This window comes from Jatropha curcas, chromosome 6, assembly GCF_041381405.1.
Source record: "Jatropha curcas cultivar XTBG-Jc1 chromosome 6, XTBG_Jcur_1.0, whole genome shotgun sequence".
NCBI classification, from domain to species: Eukaryota; Viridiplantae; Streptophyta; class Magnoliopsida; order Malpighiales; family Euphorbiaceae; genus Jatropha; species Jatropha curcas.
In genome coordinates this window covers 3,249,907-3,274,793 of record NC_143156.1, presented here as the reverse complement: position 1 = coordinate 3,274,793, position 24,887 = coordinate 3,249,907, and the positions used below count along the sequence as shown (strand labels likewise).

Here is a 24,887-nt window from a genome sequence, read left to right as displayed (position 1 = left end):
TTAAACAATCTTCTAAAATTAAATTTATTATATCTGAAAATTACTATGCATATCTAGTCACTGCAACACCATAATTACAGAAGGTGAATAAACTTGGTTAACATTTCTGTAACTTGTGGAAAAAGATATGGGTTCTGTATGTGCAATTACATTCACTGAATGAAAAAAACATGTATATAAATATATGACTTCAACAAAATGCTAAAAGCAAACTTAGGTCTCATCATTCTGATTGTAAACGCATAAAATGAGAATCATCAAGCTCTGCTCCAACCAATTTTGAGAGATAAACCGAAGGAGAAAAAAAATACTTTTTCTAATAAGATTCAGTACAACAAATACAACTGTCATTTGTATTTTGGAGCATCTGATATTGGAAGGGAAAAAAAGAGAGATGGCCTCGACCAGCCTGACAACAAAATGGAATTATGGACTAAAAAATTTAATGAACATGATACACCTGAAAATCAAGCACTTGTAACTGCATTATATATCTACAAAACCTATTAACCTTCCTACAAAAGCTACCATAACATGATGTGAGCTTGAGAAATGCTCCCATCTGGAGTGGAAGCAAACCACCCAGCCAACAAGATTTGCACGAATGATCAATTGGTATCGTCAAACCTCTTATCTAATATCTATAGGATGAGCCGGATGGAGGTGGTGCTGGTGGCATCCGAGTTGGTGTACGGCGACTGTTGTTTGTGGTTGAATTTGCATCACCGTTTTGAGGAGGATCACTGTAACGTCGACTGTGCGATCTGTACGGGTCAGCACGTCCATTAGCTGCAGCATCAAATGCTGTCCTCCAATCATCTCCCGATGAAGACCCATTTGTTCTTGGGCTACTCTCTGTACAAAATTTAGTATTTAATACTGGATAATCTCAGTCAGTAACACAAAATGTATAAAAGGTATTCTCATTAGGATTAGAAGCAGATTATGCTCAACCATGCTTGTTTTGAATTTTAGCAATTGGGAATTACTCGTAAATGTTTTAGGAGTGTCAGCAGTTTATAATCAATCGAGTTTGTCTGAGCTATCATACATCAAACTGCTAATTATTAAAAAGTCAGAAGTCCTTTTTTGAAAAGGAACTAAAGAACTGAGGTCCAAGTGAAATCAGTTGTGCATTTAAGACATGCACTATGATATAAGTATAAACATTAGGAAGACCAGCTTCATGAAGTTGCTTCCAAAGAAGAAACTATGTCTGTTCCAATTTCCAAAACAAAAGGAAACCTGCACAGGCAAGACAAATTGTGCATGCACAACATACCAAAGAAAAAGGTAAATCGGCATGTCAGTATCTGCCATTACCTGCTCCAACACCATCACTGGACCAGCCAGAAGCAGCTGCTGCTCGATTGTCATGGATGCTAAGTTGCCTTACAAGTTTTGAAAGAACAGAGGACTGCTTTTGATAACGCTCTCTCTTACGCTTTACATTCTGGTCCTCCTGAAGCAGCTCTTCAATCCTTGCAGTGCTTTGGGCACTACCACCGCCAAAGGATAAGAATGAAGTAAAGACCTTTAGTAACAATAATTCAGCCACGATGAAAAAGGGAAAAAATATATATACAAAACAAGAATTTTGTCAGTGTACGTTATTCTTTACATTTTTCGAGAACATGCATATGGAATTTCATCAGGCATTGCAATGTCTTAAGCCAATAAAAGGATGGGTTCATTGTTTGCATTTATCAATCAGTACAAGAAGATATCGCAGATCCACAAGTTACAAGAGAAAACTACCAACCTAATGGAACTGTAAAGCTGATTAAGCATGTCTTCCCGGGCCTTCTCTACTTGGCAAAGAACAACCGCCTGTTGAACCAGAAAGTTGATAAAATGTTAGAGAAACTATTGAAAAACCAAGCTAAATACCAACGAGGCTATTAATATTGGGAAGAGAAATACTTTTGGGACATTGGCAGCCAGGCTGTTAAGAACAGCTTCGACATAACCGCGTACTTCTTGAGACATCCACCGGAGCTCTTCTTCAGGGTCCGCTGGTCTTCTAGTCGTTGTCATTGTATCCTACAAATTTGCACCAGTCTTCTAGTCACTAAGAGAAAGCAGGAAGTATGAAATCCCAATACAGACACATAACATGCATTTATCTCTGTCGTGTTCTTTTACAAAAAAAAAAAAAATGAACAGAAAACAATGTGCACCAAGAAACTCACAAGTGAACCATCAGAATGACTTTGACGCATGGGAAGACCAGAGTCGCCAGGAACTTGACCTCCTTTAGCCTGGATGACACTTCTTAGCTTGTTTACCCACTCAACCTTGTCAGCAATAGTCTCAGCTTTTAACACAACAGTGCTGTGAGCTGTAAGACGGGAAAAAAATATTTTAAATAAAAGATAATCAATTGGCTCAAGCATAGTGAGAATGGAAAAGCAGTACAATATATATAACATAGCGAAAGAAAGCCAAAGATAAACACTAATACCTTTCAAGACAGTCTTATATGGAACTCTACAGGTTATCTTAAAAACAAGACCAGCTCCTTTTTCAGAACTTGGTCCATTTGCCTTCTTCTCCTTAGAACTTTTTGATGAGGTTTCTTCATCCTCAGAAAGTTCCTCAATATTGCATTCCTGATTGTGTAAGTCCATAGATTGGCATGAGCATTAATTCAAACAGTCACTGTAGAAATAATGGGTTAACAGCAACAACCTAGCAAATTTATCATCTTCTCCCATTATACAACTTCCAGCTAAGAGTGTAAACCATTTGCTTGTTTTCGAACGGACTTTCTATTTCATTTTTATAAAAGAAAGTATCTATAGTTAAAAGTTTAAGTTAGTTCATTCAATTTAAATATCAAAGAGTTCATTTTTTCAGGTTTAGTACTCGTCATTTCCGACAAAGTTCATCTCCTCCAACTCAAAACGACCCAAACTGAATGGATCCTAGTGGCTAAAAACAGAATGCATAGGCCATTCCTTGAAACATTTACGTTTCACTATTTCTCCTATTTGAAATCCTCTCAAACTAGCATCCAGTCTACTCAAATATTCCAACTATTTGTAGCATATGCATTGCATCATAAAATAACCTGGCCATTCCTTAAAACATTTACATATCATTATTTCTCCTATTTGAAATCCTCTCAAACTAGCATCCAGTCTACTCAAATATTCCAACTATTTGTCGCATGTGCATTGCATCATCATAAAATAACTTGCCCCAAAACACGTGCAAGTAAATCCTTAACCATCAGAAATTAAATACCTACACTTCAAAATTTGAAGAGCAGCACTTCTAATATACAAAATAAATCTGAAATTATAGAAAATTTATGATTAACATATTTACAAGTTTACAAATATTTCTGCAGATACCATGTTTACCATACAAGTTTCAAACAATCTATTACACTACCGTGGAGAAAATTCCCAACCATAGCCAACTTTAATCATAAATGGCATAACGAGCCTTGTTGGGCAAACAAATCCATATAAGCAGTTACCAAATATGAACCAGTCCAAATTTCATTTATTATAGTCGATATGGACTTATTTATTTATTCATTTTCTTATCAATTAAAACTTCTCTCTGTCCTATTGAAGTTCTTACCTCCAAATTAATGACACCTCGGAAATGTCTTTCTTCCTGCTTTCTGGTGTAACCAAGCTGCAATACAAGTTAAATAGTATAAAGATATGCAAATCAGGATACAGGTTCTACTATCATCAACAAAAGAACATTAATGCAAACAAGCATATTAAGAGGCCAATAAAGAAGGCAGTAAATTTAGCTTTCTCATAAACATTTTCAGAGTCACGGCAACAATAGCAATCAGCAAAATTTGAAAACTACTTTATTTATGATAAGGTACTGATATTATATAATATAATGAATTTGGGATGTCCATATTTTGCTTTTCCATCTTCAATTTCAAGTGCCAAATTTATTTTAAGCAAAGTAGCAAGCCATTGACATCTTCGATAATCCTACATAAAAAGAATGTAAAGGCAGTGTATGTGCCAACATGAATAGAGCACTACAAGAGCCAGAAAAAGTAAAGGCAACATCCTGATTGTTAAAGAATAATTTCAAGAGTACCAGATTGAAAAAGAAAACTTTCATGCACTTCTCATTTTATGTAGGTCAAATTCCTGTATATATACTAACCTTGCCACTTTTTTCATTCAATACAAACCAACGTTTACTCCAACCATTTGTTTTTCCACTTTTCTTCAATAAATATCCTGAAAAAACATAAGGTAATCTATGAGAAGCAGTCATATTTAATAGCTTAATCATTGTTCAAAGTACACTCATAAAGCAATTTTAGATTTTGAGAGGGAAATGAAAAATAGTTGAATAAAGGTGCTTCCACAAGGGCTCTAGTCATACAGTGCCAATCTACAGAATTGAATGCATCAAATGTTGCAGATGCAGCATATCAATTAACAATACGTACCAAAAGAAAAAGGACACCAGATAGGAAAAGAAGAAAAACAGCTCTCCTAACTTCTACTGAAAAGCGGTAATTAAAAGGAAGAAAGAAAAAGAAAGGACCAACTTGTTAATATACTCTACCCAGCTTTTTGTTCCATATTTTTGTCCACATTTAAACATGGGATGTAGCACTAGATTTGAGCACGGTAACAAACTGTCCTCAAGAAGTGTGGTAGAAGAAAGAAAACATTGGCACATTGCATTAGGAACACCATTTGCTGTGTGTGTCACATTTTGCAAGCCCAAGGTGAGAGTGGAGGGAAAATGCACATGCATTTCATAAGATATGTATACGTTTCAAAGGTTTATATTTTAGCAATAATGCCAAAATGGACAACCAAATGCACCAATACCAAGATACTTCATATCAATAGAAATCCAGAAGCCACAGATGGTATCGACAACTTTGCAAATGCATATGCCTATAGCACAAGAAAAAAAAAATTGAAATATACTCATTACAACAACAACTAAGCCTTAATACCAAACTAGTTGAAATATACTCATTAATCAGAAAAAAAAAAAAAGGAAAAAAAGGAAAGAAAGAAAAGAAAATTCAAGCAAGCAAATTACATTTACATGTGTTTGTGCACCAGTGTCTGATCATATGAACTATGTCATACAATATATGTATTCAAATAGAACGTAGTTTCAATATTATTTGGAAGCTGATATTCAGAAAGCTTGAGCACAAACCTGCTGTTATCTCACCGCCAGGCCCTGCTGTTTTCAAGGCTGATCCCTCTTGTGAATCTTTCTCAGATTTATTATCCTTCATTGATTTCAAGCTTCCTCCAGACTGCTGGGATCCTGTTTGAGGACTAGTTGCCTAGGAGAAAATGGCAATTAGTTAATAAATAACACAGATAAAGTACTATATACTTTGAACTCAAGTAACAGATAAAGTTTAGAGAAATTAATAAATCCACACCCTATTTAGTATGGATTGCTCTGCTTCATTTGCCTTCTTAGAGGATTTGTTCTTTATCTCTTCCTCACGACGCTGCCTATCCATTCTGGGGATCAAAGATGAAACTATCAAACAGGCAACATAGAAATCTATACAAAGCTGATAAATCACAAGCTGCACCACAATTAAAAACCAATAGAGAATTTCAGCATACAAACTGAATAAGCAGTTACATAAAACCTACATTAACCTACTCATACTTAAGGTGGAAATACAGGCATCGGAAGCCCTTCAATTTCCATTGTAATATTCTTCTCAAACAATTATATAAACCAGCATAGTCTACAGACAAAAAAGAAAGACGCTTAGCATTTGATGGAGCAAAATGTATACTTGAGGCAGCATATCATGTTAAATAAAATTTATTCCAATAAATGTTTTAGGAATCATTAACTGATGATGAAATTAACTCTTATCTTTTCATTTCAAGAATACATTCTTTAGTTGCGACATAACCACAAAAAAAAAAAAAAAAAAAGAAGAAGAAGAAATTTAGATAGCTTTTCATCAATCCCTTGGTGGATCACCTGCTTTAGAAAGAGATACATAATCCATAACATAAACTACAATAAGTTCATAATAAAGGACCTGCCTATGGTAAATAGAACAAAATAGAGTAATGTAATGGAAATAACAGCAAAACACTACAAAAGGGACTAAACAACAAAAAGCTTGATCTCTAAGGTGAATGGTCAAGAGTAAAAGCACATACATCGTATTAAAAAAAAAAGGAAAGAGTTCCAGTGTTTATCAACATGTAAATATGGAACATACCGCCTTTGCACCAATCGGATGAAATGTTGAGGTGGCACAAATGCACGCTCCATATCCACCAGGGCGACTACCATTTTCTTAGAATCATTCTTAAAGCCATCAAGAGCAGTACTTGCAATTGCCACAATCTGATTGAAAAATTGACAACTGAAATTAATAATCATAGAACAAGAAATTCCCTAAAGGAAGCATATAAAATTACACTGAGTGCAGTAATACCTCTCTCTTAAAGGGAGCATATCTTCCAAGACCAGGAGTGGCATTTGCTGCAGCAGATACTATATCCACCAGTACACGATGTACCTATTTTAATGGACATCCAACTTCGGCTTAAACAATAGTTATAATAGTAGGAAAAACAACATATAGATCCATGGATTTCATGTTCATATTTAGATTTGCTGCAAAACGCTGTGTGCACAATAGAACAAATCCACTCATCAATGTTTCAATTGTCTTTCCTATTGCAGAAAGGGAACACTGGGGAAATAGCAAAAAAAAAAGGGAGGAAGTCTATGATAAAAATAATGAAAGTGAAGTGAACAGTCTTGCATACCTATAAAATGAATTTATTTTATGAAGCAACGAAAAATAGATATCAAATATTTGACTGTTTTGAGTAGGGATATGACTTCAACTAGATTTCACATGGCAAGACATGGTCATCCTGCAGACCATAGCATGTAAAAGTAAATCACATCTATAATGAATCCACTAGATATGCATTTATGCAAAATGATTTACAGCTGTTGCACATTGACATGGGCATTAGAAGACTGCTAACAAATGCCATTTAGACAAGTTCACAACACAAGATTGTACATGCCTGAGTAAGCACAACGATATCATATTGGCTTAACAATTCCCCATTTTTTACAGAATTTTATAAAACATCTTGCTTCTTTAATCTAAAAGAGTTGAAGAAGCTATAAAAAAATTAAACTATATAACCTCACAGCACACATAGAATCATACCTCTTCTACACATAGACGTGCAGGCTCCTTTGCCAGCTCCAGAACACCTTTTATTAAGGACCTTAACCCTTTCTCCGGGGATATAAGATAAGGTTGATAACCATCTGCTTCTAGGACAATCTGATGTTACAAAATGAACCACTATAAAAACACCTATAAATATTATAATTAAACGAATCCAGAATCTAACTAAAAGAGAAAGCATACCCTTTTCACATTATTCATGTCAAAATGCCTATCTAAAGGAAGCTGCTTGATCCTGTTTGGAAAATTTCCCTCAAAACTCGCTACAACTTTCCATCCATTACCCTGCAATGCATTCAAAAACCATAATAATGTCATAACAAAATATCCTGTCAAGCCTAATAGAGAGTCAAAAGCAGTCAATTGTCAAATTGGACCAAACGAGAACTAAACGAGAGCCTACGAATACATGCACAAGGGATAATTGTTGGTTCATAATAGAATAAATTGTCACCGCAACTTTAAAGGTTCAATTGCAAATTCGTTGTAAGTACACAGGCCTGTAGGATCATTTGGCCAACTTCAACCTTTCAGAGAACTTTTTTCTCATTAAACATAGTATACTTTTCTTATACATACAGAAGTCCCTCTTGCAGACATAAGAAAATAACGACACATATGCAGTTTTTAATAGAAATTACTTACTTCACCACCTGCAAGGTGCTGAAGGAATTTGTCCTCAAATTCACGGCAGAGCTCCAAAGCCAAAGCTCTTGTGCCTTCAGAACTACTAACCATTTGTGCACCGAGCCTCACTAGTTCATCCTGAATGATTTGAGACTTCCCCTGAAGCCTGCAATTTGTTAATGAATGATAACATTAGAAGTGGACAGGCACAAAGATTGATGATATAGTTCAATCCCTAACTGAATCTAGCAATTATCTTTTGATACATGATATTCTAATCTTTTCTGTATAGAAAAGAAAGTGTAATAATAAGAAATTATTGGCCACACAAAAATAACTGCAGCAGGGAAATTAGTGATAGAACTTCAACCATTTGTTCAATAAATAAATAATTTATTTAAGAAAAGTTATAGTAGCAGAAGAAAAAGTACCCAGAGAGAAGATTTGGAAGCCTGAGTTTCATACGACTACGAATCTGACCAGCAAGAGCTTCCACCAATGCTACTCTCCCAAGCTTGCCTTGGGGGGCCCCAGTCAATATAGATTTTAGACTTTCACTCTCTGCACGCCAAGCTGTTTCTAAAGAATTTTCAGCTGAAGCACTTCCTGATTGTGCTGAAGCAATGGAAACAGATTGACCAATCAATGCAACCCATGGAATATCAGAAGTTTTTGGAGGACCCTGATTCATGAGGAGTGCCTGAACGGCAGCAAGAGCTTTTGACTCTGTAGCTGCTTGATCAATTTTACTAATAACACCAATTGTTCTTGTACCTAAAACAAAACAGAAATCAAAATTAATATATTACTGTATATATATATATATATAGAAATAAATCTAAAAAGAAAAAAAATTCAAACCCTGAAAATATAAAGAAAATAATATTCTAGTTTTTTTCAGTAAACACATAAGCACTAAGCTGAATAATTAACCCACTCTCTGCGTCATATTCCTTAGCAATTCTAAGAGCTCTGGATGATGAAATTTCTGGTGCCTGAACAGCAGGTACTACAACTACTAAAATAGCATCATTGTGTTCAGCATATTCACTGATCTGAGACAATAAACAAATTAAACTATTAGAAGAGATTCCATAAAGACTTGCATCAGAAAGAAACAAGGAAATGAAATAGAGGGTGAGGGAAAAAAGAAAAAGGGGGAGAGAGAGAGAGAGGTTCAAATAAAGCATGTTAAAAACTGAAATATACACTTTAATGATTACTAAATTGAACATGGCATCTTTAGAGAGAGAGAGAGAGAGAGAGAGAGAGAGAGAGAGAGAGAGAGAGTGTGTGTGTGTGTGTGTGTGTGTATATTGCAAAAAAATGTGGCGGTGAAAATTATACATTCAGCTATACTCACCAGTGAATCATCCATGATTCTTTGATCCAATCCTGGCAAGTCTGTCAATTTCAATGGCGGAGCTGAAATTCAAGAAATATATTAATTATACTAAAAAATAATCAGAATGCACATATATATTTTTGCATGTAGTGTACACATATTTCTGCCTAGAAATGTAATTCATCCTACATTGTGGTTAGTTTTTGGCATGTTTTGGGACAAGAAACTCTATCTACACACCATTTTGGAAAAAAAAAAAAAGAAACAAAAAATCAAAAAATAATTCCACAACAGGTGTCAGTATCCTCATTCAAACTTCACAAGGCATTGAGGCCTAAAGTCTATCATTATTGCTAATTTCATGGATGGTGAGATATTAGTTCTGTGCCTTTTCTCCGTATTATGAAACAAGAAACAGCATTCAAGTCACCACTTCTATCACTGACACAAGCTAGGTGTAAATAGAATAGAAATGCATAATGAAAAGAATGGTACTACTACCGACAACCATGAGACCAGTGGACCAGTAGTATATGGTACTAACTAGATGCAAATCCACTATAATTGGTAATTATATAATTTATCACAAGAATTGTTGTATCCAATTTGCACCATACCATTTATTTTTGCTTCTTTTTCTTTTTTTTTTTTCCTTTTTTTCTTACATTAAAGAATAGGCCTTGATAATAAACAGTAAATAAGACAAGAGCCAACCTGTGCTAGTGCGAAGTTTCAGATATATTTCATCACGACTCCTGCCTGAGGAACCCTTGCTTAGCCTATCCTGTAGAGAATGCCGAAGAGCACCTGTGATGTGCCAATTTAAAAGGCCAACCACCATCAGAGGCATTACAAGACCAATTTTACAGAGACATTTATAAAGTTGCATGCATGCAAAAATGCTTTTAGCATACATTAATCATGCAACATAAGGCTCCTCTAAGGCAACAACATCAAATTATACATTTGAAGGTAATCTGGTAAGAAGCCTTACTTGCAGAAACCTGCTGGGATTTATTATCAATTTGTAAAACGATAGACTTGTTGTTTAATGAACTATCTCTACTCAAATCAATGGTTATTGGAGCCCGAGTTGCACCATTTTCACCAGTTGGCTGCCATATAAAAAATAAATAGTCAGGATAAGTCCAGAAAGAAAATCAAAATTTCAACAAGCAAAATCATAATTAACTTACTAAAACAGGGTGTCCAATAAGACTATTGAAGACAGCAGATTTACCAGCACCCTGCTCAAGATGTCCACAAAAAGATATGTGTTAAATGCCTTGCAGCATAAAAATCACAATAACCACAAAACATGCCCTTTAAGAAAGGAAGCAAAAAAAGAGAAAGCTTTACATTTCACAAGTTCCATATGGTAGAAATCTCTTTCTTTTTTTTTTTTTGTTTGGCTTCTTTCCATCATGTCACTTTCCTCATTTACAGTATGAACACAATCCACAAGAAAAAGCCTATCTCAATTACATATTTTTTTAATTAGTGGAATTTACTTACAAAACAAACATATCCCATTGTTCATCTCTAAGATTCTTATAACTCAGAGAAAGCATATATTTCTCGCATTATGAGGGTATTTCATCAAATTATGTGCAACTAAATACATCAACATAAAGAGGACAGTATCCACATACAACCATCAACTGCAGCAATGCACTTCTAATCGAATCTTCTCCAATATCAGACAACAAATATACCATTGCAGAAATACATATCCTCATTTCAGCTCATGTTTTCTTCAAAACTTAGCCACTAGAGAACTAAAATGACTAAAAATTCAATGCAGGTAGTAGCTGACATCTTGAAAAATCAAAACTGATTGTATCCAAAAACACATTCTGTATAACTAGTGTGCGTTTTTCATTTCTGTTAGCAACTGAAAAGCATCAAGCCTTTTGATCCTCATTTGAAACCCAAGCGTCCTCCCGCTCTCACAAATACATATACATTCAGCTCACTTACTCTTCCGGCATTTCTCCATATTCCTAATATTATCCAAGCCCTCACATTTCGGAATTATAGGTAGATGCATTATTCACCAATTCCATCCACAATTCAAAAACATATTAGATCCAAAGATCTAGCACCCTATCCATAAAACACATATTCATATTACAATAGATGAAGAACTTACGACATTGCCGAGGGCAACGACATTGAGGAATGTGGAGGATCGTTTGGAAGAAGAAGACGTCGTCGTTTCATCAACATCTTCGTCGGCAAGCACCGCAGATGCTTGTCTCATAGATTCCGACAGCTGCTGCAATTCTTCGATTGCTTCCATATTTCCGATATGTATTTATATACCAATAGTCTATCAATCTGTGTATTGATTTCACAGATTTGAAACAAGCACTCACAAATTTCCTATATGGAAATGGAGATCGAATTCAAGAGACATAGAAGAACAGAAACCCTAAGATTGGATCTGAAAGATGGTGATTCTAATCAACAAAAAATGGCAGAAATATAAGTAATTATGACGCACCCAAATGTATTTGAAAAGGATGCTTTCTGTTGGCTTTTTTGGTTTGGTTTGTGAAGGAATGATAAGAGGGGAGTTAAGAAGTTGGGACCTCTTTTTTAAACCAACTCGAAATTCAGGTTTTAAATTTTTTTTTTTTTTTTTTCACTCATTCAAAAAATAAAATTTGAACTTTTGCAATAGTCTCATATCTTTCCTTTTCATTTCTTGTGTCTATTAAAGAAATTGAAAAAAAATTTATTTATAGGTTTTGAAGAAAATTAATGTTACATATACTTCAAAAATACTAAAAAATTATGTTGTTGATTCATTGTGATTAAAGAATAATTATATGATTAAATGAGATAAATTGCATTCCCGGCAAACTTTACATAATCATTAAAACGCTTTATCTGAATATAACCATTGGTCCAAACATGAAAATAGTTATATGGATAAAAAAATATTTTAAACAACACAGTATGGTGTTGAAATTAACTTTTTCTAAAATATAATAACTTCGATTTATTACCAATGAATATATTTCAAAGAATAAAAAGTTACCAAAAGACAATGGTTATGCGAACTACTGTTAGAAAAAAAGGTCAAATGGACAAGAAAATCTGAATATTTTCAAAAAAATTATAATTACATTCAAATCAGTCATCATCAAATCTAATTATATAATAATTTTTCATGGATCTCTTATCAATTTCAAAAGATGACTCTGTAATTTGGATCCAATGAGTATAATTACTGTAAATATTTTTAAATCTTAGGATAAAGTAGCTTATTTTGAAATATTTAAATACAATTATAATTTTTTATTTTATTTTTTGTGTAATTGACCGTTGCATATAAAAGACAACATGAAGATTTCATTCAAATAATTTTTTATATATTATAAATGTACACTGAACAGTGTTATAAAGAATTTACATTTTCAAAAACATCATTATAATCACAAATGATAATAGAAGCCCATTAAAGGACAGTCTGTAATGGAGGAGCTTGGATTTAAATTCAAGATTTCATCCCTGCACTTGAAAGGCGGTCGCCACTAGACTATGTCCAGATGATACGAAAGGAAAGAACCTGCGGGGCTTTGATGCTCCGTTTAAAAGATTCACCACTAAGCTAGAGCTAATTTCATAAATAAAGTATATAAACATCCTGGTTGTCTGAAAGATTCTAGAATAAAATCCTCCATAGAAGATCTTGCAAAGAGACTCCAGAGAGTTTTGCTGATTAGAACACTATGAGATGGTATGGTTGATCAAGAAAGGTCACTCCTTTTTGCATATGTTGAAGCCCAATCTTGACAAAGGCTGTAGATCTCATCGATGGGTTTGTTCCTTCAGCAAGAGAAAAACTTTGGTAAATCAATGTTGTATTAACTTGAGTTTAATCAATGTTTCAGCATAGTAAAAAGTTGAAAAAACATAAAATAAAATAAAAAATCGTTGAATATATAACTTCACCCTTAAATTTTATTATTATAATTTTATGACACCCTAAACTTTTACTTTGATCTATCAAATATGTTAACTTATAAAACTACACCTATTAAACACTTTAATTTTCAAAATTATTTTATTGAACATTTCAACTTGCAAAATTAGATCAATTAAACTCATTAAAAATTAAAATTTATGAAAATTTTATTCTAAAAGTCATGCTAGCTACATATCAAGTTGATATTTTGCAAGATAAAAATTAAAAACCCTAAAAATTATTGATATTATTATCAAAATTTACAAGTTGAAGTACAGTACATGTCATCAGTTAAGTTTCGAGTGCTATAAAAATTCAAAAGGTGAATTTACTTATTCAACCTAAAGAGAAGAGATAGATAGGAACAAGGATCATCACCATAGAGGGACAAAAAACTTTATCACATCTAGGGCCTAGAGGGCTTGAGGTGGGGATGAGAATGACTTCTGTCCTGCTCTTTTGTTCTTGGTATCTGAATCTTAACCCCACCATTAATTATGTAGAGCTTTATCATTTATAGTGCTACATTATATCCTTATTTGGTTTAACATATATTATTTTTGAGCATTGAAGAGAATTCGAACTTTAATCTATTGTCAGGTCGGATATGCATTAAGTAATTATTTTTTTAATTAAAAATACATTTAATTAAGAAAAATATTTATCTAAACTAGATCCATGGCCTACTGAATGAACCAAACAAATGAAATTAAGGATTTTTTTGAAAAGGAATACGAAGAAGACTATTGTAATATGCAAATGAAACTGTAAAAAATTACTATATAGTCCATGTAGTTTGGTGAAGCTTATTACTTCATCCTTGTGTTTTCAGAAATAAATGAATAAGTTATTCTAAGTATGGTCCTTCCATCCGTTAACGGCAAAATGTAGTTTCACATCCATCTATTTTTTTTAAAACAAAGAGACAAAATAGTTAGTTTCGTTAAATCACAGGAACTAAACGGTAATTTCCCCGTGCAAAATTATACAAAATGGAAGTTTTTCTCTTTATTTGTTTTTATTTAATGTTAGAATCTTAAAACATCAAGTAAAAAATAAATATGCTATAAATTTACATTAAGTTTTATATCTAATTTTCAAAATAAAATAGTAAATTTAAAAAAAATTAAAAAATTAATAACCAATATAACGTCAGATATCATCTCATGAGAATTGTTACGTAAACAGAATATAAAAATATCAAACGCTCATGTGTAAGGGTGGCCCACTTTTAGCCAACTTTACATAAAACATATAAAATGTTAACATGACGTGTTCATTTTATAAAGTCATCAAACATATAGTCAACGTGTCTCATCATACCAATGTAGCATCATTTCATATGCAATGCAAGTGAGGGCAACTCAGCTAAAAAGTGAGACGGTAGACACTTTGACCAAAACGTAAAAGTAATTTGGTGCAGGAAGTCTAATGTTTATATACACAAATGAAAATGTCTTTTCAAAAACCACATTATAAGTATCCTATATAGAATTTTGCATAGAAGGTTGAGATCCTCTTTTAATACAGCCACTTCAATGCCGTACATCTAAAAGAACACTGGTAATGGCACAAGAAAAATAATTTTGCTTCCTTACTTGTGGGGATTGATATGGGGGTAGAGTCCCAAAATGTGCTCTGGCATGAAATCATGCCGCGTCAGGATTCCGGCAACCGGAGGCCTCTGCAAGAGGGAAAATGAAATTGAAGTTGCATTAGTGTCTAAGAAAACTACTAGCAACAGAAGAATATAAATAAACTGAGTGAATCTTACCCCGGGTGTCTTTGGCACCACACACAAGTGTCTGAGGCCGAGCTCCCGGAAGAGAACAGCAGCTTTAGCTAGAGACATTGTTTCAACAACAGTATATGGAGATGTATTAGTAATGGGATGGAGATCAACATACATCTCCATCTCCTCTTCTGTGATATCTAAATCCTCCAATTTCACACCCTTGCCCGAACCTGCTTTCGCAAAATCGTGGGCTCTAAACGATTTCCTAATGCCTGATCCAGTCATTTCCCTCTGCTTGGTAAATTTCTTCCCTTTAAGCAACACAAGTAGATGAGACCTAAGAACTAGCCCACACAGCTCCGGAGCTTGGGTGTACGGTGGCTCATCAATCACAGGGAATCCATTGTGGCCTGTTTTTTTCAAAGCATATAAAATGTTCTCAACCTTTTCTACCCCAGAAAATGTAACTAACATGCCAGATACAACATCACTTGCGACCAAGTGCCTCATGTATGGTTCTGCATGAGCTTCCATATAAGGTAATCCTTTCATTTTCAAAATTTGATCATAAACACCTTTGTTTATGGCATCAGCTACAGTTTTGGAAATAAGGAGAACTAGCATCATCAGTGGAAGCATCAACAGATTATTAGTAAGTTCAAGAAGTATGACACAGAGAGAAACTGTCATCCTCATTGTGCCTCCAAGGAAGGAGGCAGCTCCAAGGAGTGAAAAGAGACCCACATCAAGATCAGAGACAGGACTGAGCAACTTTCCGACAATGCGACCGTAAGAGGCCCCAGCAAGAATGACAGGGATGAAAAGTCCAGAGGGAACAGCAATGCCATAAGTAATGATGCCAAGGCAGTAAATAGCAGCAAAGAAAACCAGGAGGGTGGAGAACTGAAATCTCTTTTCACTACCAGGGGTTAATAGATTTCGTATAGCATCGTCATTTGTGTTGAAAAAGAGGGAAGCAAGGTCATTGTAGTGGTTTTCTGGACACTGGAAGTTCTTGTAATTTCCAGTGCGACCTCCAGTTGGGCATCGTTCCGCCAGGTTAGGAGGACAAGGAATACACGGTGCAAGCCATGGCAAGCCGTAAGAGCAACATGAGGTCAGAAGGGAAACAATGACAACAAGCATGATCTTGAATAAAGGACCCTTCCTGTAAGGCATTCAAACAATCAGCAATCAAAATTTGAGCAAATTTGCAAATTCGGACATTTATTGGCACTTTAAAGTTATTTAGGAGGCTAAATGAGTGAATAAGGATAAGTTTTTATCTAAGGAAATTTTAGCATTAAAAGAGAAAATATGAGCACTTGAGCATTTTCCTAATAAGATTGGACTACAAATGTTGGGAAGCCAAGAAATTAGAGGGAGTCTGCCACTAGCTTTATTTTCAATGTAAGAAGAAGTAACCAGTATATATATAAGAGATAGACAATAAATCTTGTTATAAGTGACATGACAATCTATGTCTTCCTCATTCTGAACCAATTACGTTTGTTGTTGGTTGAATTTATTTAATGCATGAGTAGACTCGATCGGCAAATTATTGACCAATGCGCTATAAAGTAGTCCCATAAGTGTTCTGTTAAGTATTGAACCTATGGTCCTGAATTTCATATGACTCTTCAGTAGAAACATAGTGACAAATGTAAATTGCAAAACACTCTTCCAAAAGAATAAAATTTTCCAGACATACTCATTGATGATGCTGTAAGTTCGAAGGACCTTGTCAACAAAATAATTGTAGAGACTTCCAAGAACACCCCCTATTACTCCAAGGAATATAACCGCCAGAAGATCTGGTGTGGTGTAGATTGCTTTTCCTGAATTTACATCAAACATGATGAGACCACCTTTCCCAAATAGCCCACATTTGCCAGTCCTGCAAAATTCTATGAAGCCTCTCAACACCACTGCTACTACAGCTGTGGTAAAGAAAGTTCTCCAGAGAAGAGCACTCCTCCACCTGAATATGAGAAAACAACATGACCTCAGGTTAGAACAGGAGAGAAATCTCAAAGCATCGAAACAACCTTAAAGTTTTTAACCGTGAGTGAAGAAATGAATTCACAATGTCATCAATGTCACTTGCCAAAACAAAACAGATTAATAAATTCACAATGTACACTTTGCATTCTGAACAAGTTAGTATCTGCTTTTGAAACAAACAAAATCGACCACTGACGCAACTTAGCAACATAGCTAGAAATTGTTGCATTAAACAAGTCCAGACTTCTTTAGCATACCAATCAAAATAAAAACTGAAGATGCTTAACTTTTAACATGAAATCCCAAACTGCAGCGAAAAACCAGATACAATTTTGCAAGGAAGCCCATTTCACTTGCTAGAATTTTGGTTTCTTATTATTCTAGTTTACTAATAAATGTAGCCTTTATGCAATTCTCAAACTCATAGTAAAACAACAAAAGCAATTTTAATAGTTTGAACAAGTAGACATAAGAAATTACAGAAGTTGTTGCACTAATTCAAGGACAGATATAGAAGGGAGAATGCGAGGAGACGACAAACACAAGAGATACCATGAGGCAGCCTCTTCAAGGGCAAAGAGAACCCCACCAACAGGAGCACGGAAGGCAGCTGCCACACCAGCAGCAGCACCACAAGTAACCAAATCCCGCCGATCCCGGTCATTTTTGAAATATCTCAGCCATCTCCAAGTCAAATGGTATTTTCGAGAACCACCCTGGCCAAGTAAGGAGGCAATGCAAGCACCAGTGTGTACCATAGGTCCCTCCTTACCAACAACAAATCCCGCAGCAACTCCAAAAATGGATCCAAAAATCTGAGAAATAAGAGATGTAAAATTAACACAGATTTTATTTTTGAAACAAGCGACATTTGTTAATAGGAAAACAAGAAGCCATTAACTTCTAAGAAGTTTGAGCAACTCATCAAAACATCAAACTTTTATGTAAACCTATATCTTGACCTCTCCAACTCAGATCAATAATCATTAAATTATCAGAATCTTTTAAACATAGGAGGGAAGAAAAGTATCAATGAAAAGCAAGCTATCCAAGCAAATAAATAAAAGTAGATACAACTATGACAAAAGAAAGTACATCATTTCACTGGTTGACAAGAAAATGCTCAGCAAGAATAACGCTAATTCTCAACTTAAGAGAGCAGGGAAATTGTTCTCACTTTATAGTGCTTACTTATGTTTCTGATGGACAAGGACAATCAGAGAAACAATGAATAATAGGATTATTATCTCTTGTTTCACCTTTCCACAAGCCAGGATATTACATCCAACTTTTAAGCTATGTTTAAAAAACCAACAAACAGTGCATTTCAACTGGCATCAGGTTCTAGGAGATACCAGTGTGAACTTGGCAATAGCAATATTTATTTCATGACTGAGCCAACACCAACATCCTTTGTTAACTATCATGACCAAACTAATATTTTTACATGTCTCAAAAATAATATTCAAGCTAGCATAATATTAAAGAACACAAAATATTACATTATAATGACATCTAGCAGTGCAAAAGATTGTAATGTTTCCCATTTAAAGTAATTTACTCAAAATCTGCAAATTTCATATGTAACTAGTGGTTGGCTTTATTAGCAGGCAAACCAGTGAATTATCTTGCAATCATCAATGCAGATTCATCATTTATATCATCCAGAAGAGAGAGAGAGACAAAAGTTTGAGAGCAAAAGAGAGATAGAGGTAATTCCCACAATCTCATTGGCCTCTAAAACTAAATTAAGAGCTTTAAGTTCCACAACCTCCAAGAAAAGGAGTAGCTATCATGAACTGCTCAAGGTTCCAAGGAGTTTCAGGTTCTTGATCGATAGTAAATGTTCTCAGCAAAGGATGTGTGTGGATTCTGAGGAAAAAGGGAGGAGGGAGGGAGAGAGAGAGGTACCTTTATGAAAAGTGTACTTGGGGCCAATATAGAAGGAGCATCTACACCATTCAGGTATGCTTTAACCTCCGGAATGCCAGATCCAGCTGCTGCAGGAGCAACATAAGCACAGAGAGCTGCAGCAGCAATTGCCAGAATCAGGTTGCTACCAGCATATGCCGCAAATCCTTGATAATACCTGCACTGAAATACAAATCCTTTTGTAGTCACTCCAAAGAATTATGATAATTGACAAAGCACGAAATTTGTTTCGTGGAGGAATAGAACCAAGAAAGCTTATTGGAATGTGAATTGAAGTACAACAATAATTCAATGCGCAAAAAGGGCCAAATTCAAGCACGAAACTTTAACTTTCTTCGGGTAATATAAATAAAGATTATGTTGACTAGAAAAATCAAATATTAAGAAGAGACTGCGCGCTATTTCTAAAACTACCAGAATAAGATTCTCCCAGCACTCATATTCCTTGAAAGAAAGGGGAAAAAACAATGGCAACAAAGATGCTCATGGAACAGAAGACCAATACTTTAAGGCATATAAAATGTGAGGCAAACACAATCACATAAGAATAAAACATTAAGCAAGCCAGATCCATGAGACATTGGATAACTAGTATGGTGTTTTTAAGACTTCCAACTACACAAGGATAAATTATCACAGAAGCACAAGCACAATTATATCTGCTCGGGTTCAAATAAATTTGCAGTTGATATTATGCCGAGCACATACATTGTTTAAGTGCACTTTTTCAAGAGCTTTACAATTCCTTAAGAAAATACATGAAAACATGACTAAATCAAGAAACTAAGATTGGAGAAATGAGGTAACAGTTTACATACTTGTCCTGAAGCATGAGACTGTTAGTCCACAGAAGTTTGAAACCAGCAATGTTCTCAACAGCAAGGTTATTGAAAAGGCCAACAAGTGCTGTACCTAACCCAATGAGAAGGGCAAGTGTCCACTTGAGGAAAATGTACTGAAATATCTCAATCTTCTTTCTAGACCTCCAGTCTTGTTTAATAAGTTCATTCTCAAAAATCCTGAAAAAACGCATGGAAAAAAGTGAGGCAGAATGAATTAACCATCAACGCTCATTTCCTACAACAAAAGCAACATAAGAGGAAAACTTGGTAAAAATCTGATATTAGCATAAAATCTATGTAAATTAAATTACTCAAATATTGAAATTATTTTTTCAATAACTCATTACATTAAGATTATTATTTCTGAAGCTCTTAACGCATCTGTGTTTGCAGCAAAAACTATATGTTTGAGTGATGATTTATAATGACCTCATCGCATCTGGATAACTACCAAACAACTAATTTACTTTTCAATATTTAAAAACTCAGCATCTCAAGACATGTATCAAAAAAAAAAAATGAAAAAAAATCTAACTTGCTCCAATGCGGTCTTATTTCCTAAATCCAGATCAATTAGATTTTAAAATCTTGAATCTTGCATTATATATCCAGCAAAATTAACTTATGAAAATGAGCTATATGCCTATATAATAATACAAAGAACGATGTAACTCAAAGATTTCACTTATTCATGTCATTTACTTTTAGAAACCCGTGTCTGTGTATGTGAGTGATAATTCAAGATTGCTCAACAAACAAAGAATTCATTTTCAAACCCAGAAAAGCCAATGGGCTTAAATTCAAGAAATCAATGGAAAACAACAGTAAAGCAAATTATTCCAAACAAAAGAACAAAAACCAAAGGTGGAAAAATTAAGAAAAACAGTAATAATAAAGATAGAAAAGTACTCATAATCAAGACTCTCAATAGGACAAACATTGGCACCAACAATGGCAATTTGTGAAGTAGTATTCTTTCTGTTCCTGAGAAGTGGCTCTCTCATTGAATTGAATTCTTTATCTTCTTCCATTCCTGCAAATGATCCTTCTACTTCTATGTCATATCCCTCTCTTGTATGATCCATCTCCACCTCCCTCTCTCTTTCTCTCTCTCTCTCTCTCTCTCTTTGCTTCCAAAATCTTCTCTTTCTTTGTCTATAATCTATCCATTTATACCAAGGAAGACCCTTTACCTATTTTCTTGCATGGTAATCTAAAACTTAATCTTAATTTACTCCAGAAATTGTGTGAAATGTTTGTGCCGGTAAAGTTAAAAAAGAAAAATATTAGTTTTCTTTCTTTTTCTTGCATTTTATAAGCATTCTTTGTTTAGAAAAGTAATACTACTAATTTTATTTTTTTAGAATTATTTATTTTTAAGCAATGGTGTTCTGGAGTTTTGGTGTTTTGTTATACTTCTACACCATTGATTAACAAAACGACAATTCTTTTCTTGTTAATTAAGGGTCACTGCCTAAATTGTTAGAGGTTGGAAGAAACGTGCCCGTGAGCTGCCAAAAATGATATCTATCTATTAAAATTATTTTTATATAATTATAATATTGTAATTAAATTAATTTTTTTGAATTTTAAAATTTCAATTGTGGCTAAAAATAAAATTTATTTTGTATTTTTGTTTGGAAAAAGAATATAATTTAATTTTATAAAATATTTTTAATTTGGTAATTTTTTAAGAATGTAAATAAAACTATATCTACATTTGTTCTAGATATGTTTTTGGATGGCTCTATCTGTGCCCTGTTTTATATTTACTTTTTTCATTGATTTTTTAGAAGCTCCTGACGTGTTTATTTGTGACCACATAATACACTAGGCCATTAAAAAATGATTAATGATGAATAATTATGACAAAAAATTCATCGTTCATAAGAAATAGGCCACTATATTTTCACACAGATTAAAAAATATAATTAAAAAATAATTTTATTTATATAATTTTTTTATTATATCTATCTTAAATAACACATAAGTATTAAAATAATAATTAAATTAATGAAAATTATTGAAAATAAAATAAAATTTAATAAGTAATAGTATACAATTTAAAAATTAACTATAATGAAAAAAATGGACTATATTTGAAATAAACTAAAAGAAAAAAAAATTATCTTTCTTGACGGAGAGCAGTGTCCGAACCAAAAAAAATAATTAAGGGAGGCAATAAAAAAAATTTTAAAATTTAAAGAGAGCAATATAAAAAATCACAATTTTATAAATAAAAAGTAAAATTTTCTATTTTTTATAAAGTAAATTTAAAAAAAAAAGATAAAATTAGGTGGGCTACCCCTAGTTCCGTCACTCACGTTGTCTTTGCTTTTCAAAATTAAATACCACTATACAATAAAAAAAAAATTAAAAACATATAAAACGTGCATTCATATGGTGATTTCATATGCCTAATACAGACAAACTTCGTCAATAATAGACTTGTAATAAAAAATAATAATTAGAAAACTTTAATTAGCTGGCAGTAAGCACGTAAATGACTAAAATCTCCTTTACTTTCAAAAGTCATACGAACGTGCCTAGTGTTCCCAATCCAAAGACACAACCCTCCCTGGTTAGGTGCAGCTGAAGGTTGACTTGTCCAGCCAGTCAGTCTTCAAGTTGTTAAGCAACATATGATATGGCTCAGTGATTAAATTTACTGTGGTTATTAGTTGAAATAAATCTATATATTGGTTTTTATTTATAGCAGTATTTTTTATTAAGGAACGAAAATAATTATGAAAAATATATAGGATATGTATCTTTTTTTCTTTGTTTGTGAAAAAGAAAAAATATTGATTCAAGTTCGAGTTCTCTCGACCATAGCTGTTTTCACTAATTTAGTGAGCCAAATGAAGGATTACTCTTGCATAGTTCATATCCTTTAAAAACCTCCAATGAATTAAAAAGAAAAAAAATATTTTACTTATTTTCCATTTGATTCCATATATTTTTAATCTCTTTGATTTAGAGATAAAATAATAGAGAAAAGATAGATTTTCACTATTTTTTATTAAATTACATAAATACCCTAAATTAATTAATAAACTTTAACTTTTTCTTAAATACATCATAATTTAAACGAGGACATAATTATTAATTTTCAATAATGATATTTTTTCATCTAAAATTTTGACCTTTCCATATAAAAGAAAATAAATTTACTTTATTTCCTTCATTGTGTCCAAACACAATAGTAGAAAATAACTAAGAAAATAAAGTTGACAATTCTTCGTTATTTTCCTTCTTCCCATATTTTTCTTCCTCTTATTTCCAAACAAAGGATTAGTTATAGTATTAAATTTTGTAAAATTTAATTTTCTATAATGAAATTAATATTTTCACTTACATCAAATACGAAAACATTAATTGAAATCAAATTTGTGAATTTGATTAATAGTTATGTAAAATATTTTCTAAATAAATAAATTTAGTTTAGTAAAATCATCTTAATTATTTTTAATTAATGTTAAAAAAATTATTTATTTTTTTAAAGAAAAAATAAATGCTTTTTAGAACTAAAAGGTATTATAGTAAAATATAGTCTGAAATCTTTTTAAATTTTATAAAATTTAATATAAATTAAATATTATCATTTGCTAATGAATTCTATGTATAGTTTAAATTCTTTCATATAAAAAAAAACTGAAAATGAGTTTAGGGATTACACTAATTAATTTTGAGGATAATGCAATGGGAAGTGTAATACAAAGGTAAAAAAATATTTTTTCATAAATTATATATTTTAAGAAATTAATGCGATAAAATAATTATTTAAAAATAAATTATTTATAATGCTAAGGTTGTGTTCAACATCAACTTTTTAAGTAGATTTTGACACGCTATTTTTTACAGTGTTCGATGAAATAATTTTGAACTAGTTTTTAGAGATCAACGTAATATTTTACGAAAAGTTAACTAATGTAACGTTTATCTTTTAGCGTTTTATGAAAAGTTGTTGTTAACTAAACGCTATTAAAACTTATAACAGCTATCAAAACAATTAATTTTACCGAATAAACCATAAAATTACTTATGGTTAAGATGTAAAATTTTGCAGCCAACAATATATTATATACACACTACAGCTAGCACAAATCTAAAGCTCATTAGCCCATCCTTTGTCTTTATGCAATCTGGAAAATTTCTTCAGTCACATTATTAATTGCCTGCAACCAACACAAGAGGTGGTAGATTCACTGAACAAACAGATAGACAAGTGAGATTCCAAATCGAGATCGAAATCAACTTTTCAAATATCAGCGAGTCATTTTCTTTTTTTTTTTTTTTCCTTTTCTTTTCCCTTGATTTTTAACCATTCGACGTTAAAATTCATTAACCTAATTAATTCAAATTTGCACTGAATCAACCGGTGAAAAGTCAAAATTCTCTTTTCTAAATATTTAAAAGGATTCCATATTAATGAATTCTATACTCATTTGTATCATTTTATTTTTTTCCTCTCTTTTATAACTGGTTCTAATTTCGGTCTAATTCCAACCGAATTAGTTTTGTTTAGAAACCAAACATCAGAAGTAAAATTAAAAAAGAAAAAAGAAAACCTAAAAATACATGTAGAGTTGGTTCAATACTTTGTTTCATAAATATATATGTATAAAAGGATTCATCAATCTCTTTCGCGCGTGATACACATGATTTCTTCTTCTTCTTGACTTTTTTATTTTTTATAAGAAAATATTCATTAATCGCCAAGAGCAAGGTGACTGTGAAAATTGAAAATGACATTTTTTTAATTCGTTGTGAAATTGAGTAAAAATATAAATTCAATCAGAAAATAAACTTTACTTAAAACAGTAAAAAATATTTACGCTTTACGTCGCTTCGGGAAATTTACACCTCTCAAGTCTCAGTTGGAAAAAAATAAAAAAAAAAAAAACAAAAAAAAAAAAGGAAAAACATACCGTTACGTGAGCAGACCGGCCAAAAGCCTGTGATTACAGTAACAGTGAGCTCGGGGCCACAAGCGCATAGGACACGCGGAGGTATATAACTGGTTATAAAATAAGTAGTCCAATAAATGGTTTCCAACCAACTTAAGACAAGTTCTATAATAAATAGCAATTAATAGCTAAAATTCAACTAACAAAATTTTAATTTAATAAACAATAATTCAACTGATAATGATAGCTGCTTCACAATAATTTCCCTTTCAATATTATTATTATTTACAT

The 24,887-nt window shown here is 32.9% G+C and overlaps 2 protein-coding genes across 3 annotated transcripts; both read right to left on the bottom strand.

Annotated features, from left to right (window-relative positions):
• Positions 1-297: 297 nt before the first annotated feature.
• On the bottom strand, positions 298-11,775 carry ADL6 (dynamin-like protein 6). The gene is made up of 22 exons (XM_089723490.1): positions 11,350-11,775; positions 10,394-10,444; positions 10,192-10,312; positions 9,912-10,004; positions 9,216-9,277; positions 8,790-8,907; positions 8,284-8,626; positions 7,871-8,018; positions 7,409-7,510; positions 7,202-7,321; positions 6,446-6,529; positions 6,227-6,354; positions 5,414-5,498; positions 5,179-5,311; positions 4,153-4,229; positions 3,595-3,651; positions 2,465-2,612; positions 2,193-2,341; positions 1,924-2,043; positions 1,763-1,830; positions 1,324-1,499; positions 298-855 (listed from the first exon to the last, which is right to left on the bottom strand). The coding sequence occupies exons 1-22, from the start codon at positions 11,497-11,499 to the stop codon at positions 635-637; spliced, it is 2,754 nt and encodes a 917-aa protein (XP_089579616.1). The 5' UTR covers positions 11,500-11,775; the 3' UTR covers positions 298-634.
• A 780-nt stretch (positions 11,776-12,555) lies between these two features.
• On the bottom strand, positions 12,556-20,953 carry LOC105629706 (chloride channel protein CLC-c). 2 transcript variants are annotated; one of them, XM_012211341.4, is made up of 8 exons: positions 20,596-20,953; positions 19,663-19,863; positions 18,824-19,001; positions 17,465-17,727; positions 16,620-16,889; positions 14,948-16,076; positions 14,772-14,857; positions 12,556-13,034 (listed from the first exon to the last, which is right to left on the bottom strand). In XM_012211341.4, the coding sequence occupies exons 1-8, from the start codon at positions 20,769-20,771 to the stop codon at positions 12,956-12,958; spliced, it is 2,382 nt and encodes a 793-aa protein (XP_012066731.2). In that variant the 5' UTR covers positions 20,772-20,953; the 3' UTR covers positions 12,556-12,955. The 2 variants fall into 2 exon arrangements, with proteins under 2 accessions (XP_012066731.2, XP_089579615.1); XM_089723489.1 differs by lacking the exon at positions 12,556-13,034 and having other exon boundaries at positions 14,565-14,857; positions 20,596-20,951.
• Positions 20,954-24,887: the final 3,934 nt, after the last annotated feature.

Bases quoted from the DNA above. Each gene is read 5' to 3' on its own strand.
- ADL6 (XM_089723490.1), bottom strand. From the start codon at position 11,499: ATGGAAGCAATCGAAGAATTGCAGCAGCTGTCGGAATCTATGAGACAA. The intron at 10,005-10,191 runs GTAAGGCTTCTT...GGCACATCACAG, and splicing joins ATCCCAGCAGGTTTCTGCAA to GTGCTCTTCGGCATTCTCTA. The intron at 1,831-1,923 runs GTATTTCTCTTC...CTGGTTCAACAG, and splicing joins TGGCTGCCAATGTCCCAAAA to GCGGTTGTTCTTTGCCAAGT.
- LOC105629706 (XM_012211341.4), bottom strand. From the start codon at position 20,771: ATGGATCATACAAGAGAGGGATATGACATAGAAGTAGAAGGATCATTT. The intron at 19,002-19,662 runs GTATGTAAACTG...ATTTCAGTGCAG, and splicing joins AGTCTCATGCTTCAGGACAA to GTATTATCAAGGATTTGCGG. The intron at 13,035-14,771 runs GTAAGGAAGCAA...CTCTTGCTGAAG, and splicing joins CCCCATATCAATCCCCACAA to GAACAAACCCATCGATGAGA.